The 2,821-nt window shown below is 35.8% G+C and overlaps 1 protein-coding gene across 1 annotated transcript; it reads right to left on the reverse strand.

The window, feature by feature from the left end:
* Window positions 1-874: 874 nt before the first annotated feature.
* LOC107408775 (berberine bridge enzyme-like 21) lies at window positions 875-2,821 on the reverse strand. Its single transcript, XM_016016194.4, has one exon. It carries the CDS (start codon window positions 2,757-2,759, stop codon window positions 1,110-1,112), a length of 1,650 nt encoding a protein of 549 aa, XP_015871680.3. The 5' UTR covers window positions 2,760-2,821; the 3' UTR covers window positions 875-1,109.

A 2,821-nucleotide genomic window follows, 5' to 3' on the forward strand; every position in this document is an offset into this window, starting at 1 on the left:
AAAAGGATTTTCATTGCAAAAGATTTTAAGACTAAAATTACACAAACATCCCATCTAATTTTTTTATATTATTATTATTATTATTATTATTCCACAAACCTAGTAATTTTTAAGAGAAAATATTTTGCAAAAGTTTCCTTCTGTATTTAAGTTATATATAATTTTAACCTCTTCTATTTAGAATTTATTGTAAAAATATATCTCTCTATATTTTGAAAGTTTCACTGTTCATGTTACATCTTATTTTTATTTTACTTTAGTCCCTTTGCCAGTTAAATTATTAAATAATTTTATATTTTTAACTTAAAATGAGACTTTTAACATTTTTACTTATTACAAACATAAATAATTCATTTATTATTCTTTTTTTATTTTTTTATTTATTTTTCAAATTTATATATATATATCTTAAAAACAAAAAATTTACATTTTAAAACTTAAAACAATTTAAAAGTTAAAATGTAAAATTCTAATGAAAAAACTATGAGGATGTTATAGTAAAAAAAATTATTTTATATATATATATATATAGACCTTGGAAATGATTTTTTTTTTTTTTTGGGAAATATAATAAGAGGAAATGTTAAAATTCTCATTTTCATTTCCAGTGAAATGTATAAGTTCAAGTTTGACTTAGTATAATTGGCTAAAGTGAAAACAAACATTTTTACCCAAAAAAAAAAAAAAAAAAAAAGTCAAGACAAACATGAAGAGCGTAGGGACCATATTGAAATTTTCCGAAACAAATTTTCATTTATGCCCCCCCCAAAAAAAAAAAAAAAAAAAAATCCAGAGTAACATTAATAACCTGAATTTTTTTAGAAGTGTGGAGATGTGAATTTTTCAAAACTTAGATCTACTATAACTTTATTATTTCTAATATCCCTTATTTTATTCAGACTAAAATCATTTTTTAATATTATTTATCATTTTTTTAGTCTCATAAATTACTAAATTCACACCATCACCCTTCTAGGACATATTTTAGAAGAGATTCTAAGTGTATAGATATATAGATATATATATATATATATATATTACAGGAGAATAGTTTGTCTTCTAAAGAGAGGGAACCAAAAACAAAAAAAAAAGTAACAAGGGGGTGGAATTTATCCGATGTGGCTATGTCTCTTACTTGGAAGGGTTGGGATGCTCTGTTGATTCCTGAAGAAATTGTCTGGATCTACGGCAGTCTTTACCTTCACTAACCTATGAAAATTGTCATGGAAATACTTCAATCCATAAACCATCCCTTGTGTGTAGCTATCATTGCCATGGGTATTGATTCCAATGTCGAGGTCTCTGTAATTCAAAAAAGCACTTCTTGTGTTCTTGGACACAAATGGTGTCATGTAGCCGTAAAGCCTCCTAATCTGTGCCGCAGAATTCGCTTCCTCTGCTTCTCGATGCCAATTCACCGAGTACTGTATTTTATACAAATTCCCTGCTCTGTGTGGAAATGGTGTCTCCGAAGCAGAGATTTGGCTCATTTTTCCACCATAAGGGTTCAAAGCCAAACCAATTTTGCCTGATTCTACCATCTTCTTGAAAATCCACTCCAATCCGTCTTTGGAAATTGGGTTCTGAACATAATCCGATTTCCTTTTGAGGAGATTGGCGGAGTTGAGATTTCTGTTGAGCAGAGCATCTGGGGAATTTTCAATGGGGAATTTATTCCACCACAGCACTGAATCAATCCAGCCCATTTCCCTGCAATCTTTGTTATTCAAACCCAGCTCCGGAAACTCCTTTTCCAACAATGAAACAAGTCGTTCAGCTTTTCCAAGGTACAGGGCATATATCGAGGCTCTAATTGTCTTTTCGCCCTTCTTCACATTCGAACTCACCGGTTCCAAAATCATCCTCATGAATAGTCCGTCGTCAGTGCTCGGAGCTACTTCTTGCCACCTGTACACAATGTCGATGGCCATCGTTGAATTCTGATCCAACGTCGTTTCGATCCCAAACACAGTGACGGTTTCGGGGACAGGAACCAACTTCAACTTGTACGACAATACGACTCCGAAACTTGCTCCTCCTCCTCCTCTAATAGCCCAGAATAGATCTTCCCCCATTGATTTTCTGTCGAGTACTTTCCCATTGACGTCGACTATATTTGCGTCGAGAACATTGTCAACCGACAAGCCGTATTTCCGCATCATAGTGCCGTATCCACCACCGCTGATATGGCCGCCGACGCCGACGGTGCTGCAAACTCCGGCGGGGAAGCCATGGACTTTGCTCTTCTCCCAAATACTGTAGTAAAGTTCTCCCAGCGTAGCCCCGGCCTGAACCCAAACCGACCCGTCGTCGATATCGACGGCGATGGTCTTTAAATTGAACATGTCGAGGAGGATAAACGGCATGTCGTACGAGACGTAGGAGACGCCCTCGTAGTCGTGGCCACCGCTTCTTATCCTGATTTGCAATCCGATGATTTGGGAACATACCACGACGGCTTCGACATGGGATTCGTGAGAAGGAGTAACAATAAGCAGAGGCTTTCTTGTGGAAGGGGTCTTGAAACGGGCATTTCTAATGTAATTGCCAAGTAGTGTTGAGTACTTGGCGTTTGTCTGGGCATAGAGTATGTTGGAATTTACTTCGGAATGGTTTGTATGTTTTTGCAAGCAGTTGAGAAATGTGTCATAGACTGAATCCGAGGCAACCAATGCGGAAGAAACATGATGAAGAAGAAGAAAAAAGGGAAGAGAAAGATGTAAAGACCAAAGCTGCAAAGCATTTCTCATCATCTCCATTCTTGTGGAATAGTTGGAGCTTGAAAGGTTTTGTTGCTACCTTACTTCGTATCTCTTGGTAC

The sequence above is a fragment of the Ziziphus jujuba genome, chromosome 1 (assembly GCF_031755915.1).
Source record: "Ziziphus jujuba cultivar Dongzao chromosome 1, ASM3175591v1".
Taxonomy (NCBI): Eukaryota; Viridiplantae; Streptophyta; class Magnoliopsida; order Rosales; family Rhamnaceae; genus Ziziphus; species Ziziphus jujuba.

Coding starts and splice junctions, on each gene's coding strand:
- LOC107408775 (XM_016016194.4), bottom strand. CDS start 2,759: ATGGAGATGATGAGAAATGCTTTGCAGCTTTGGTCTTTACATCTTTCT.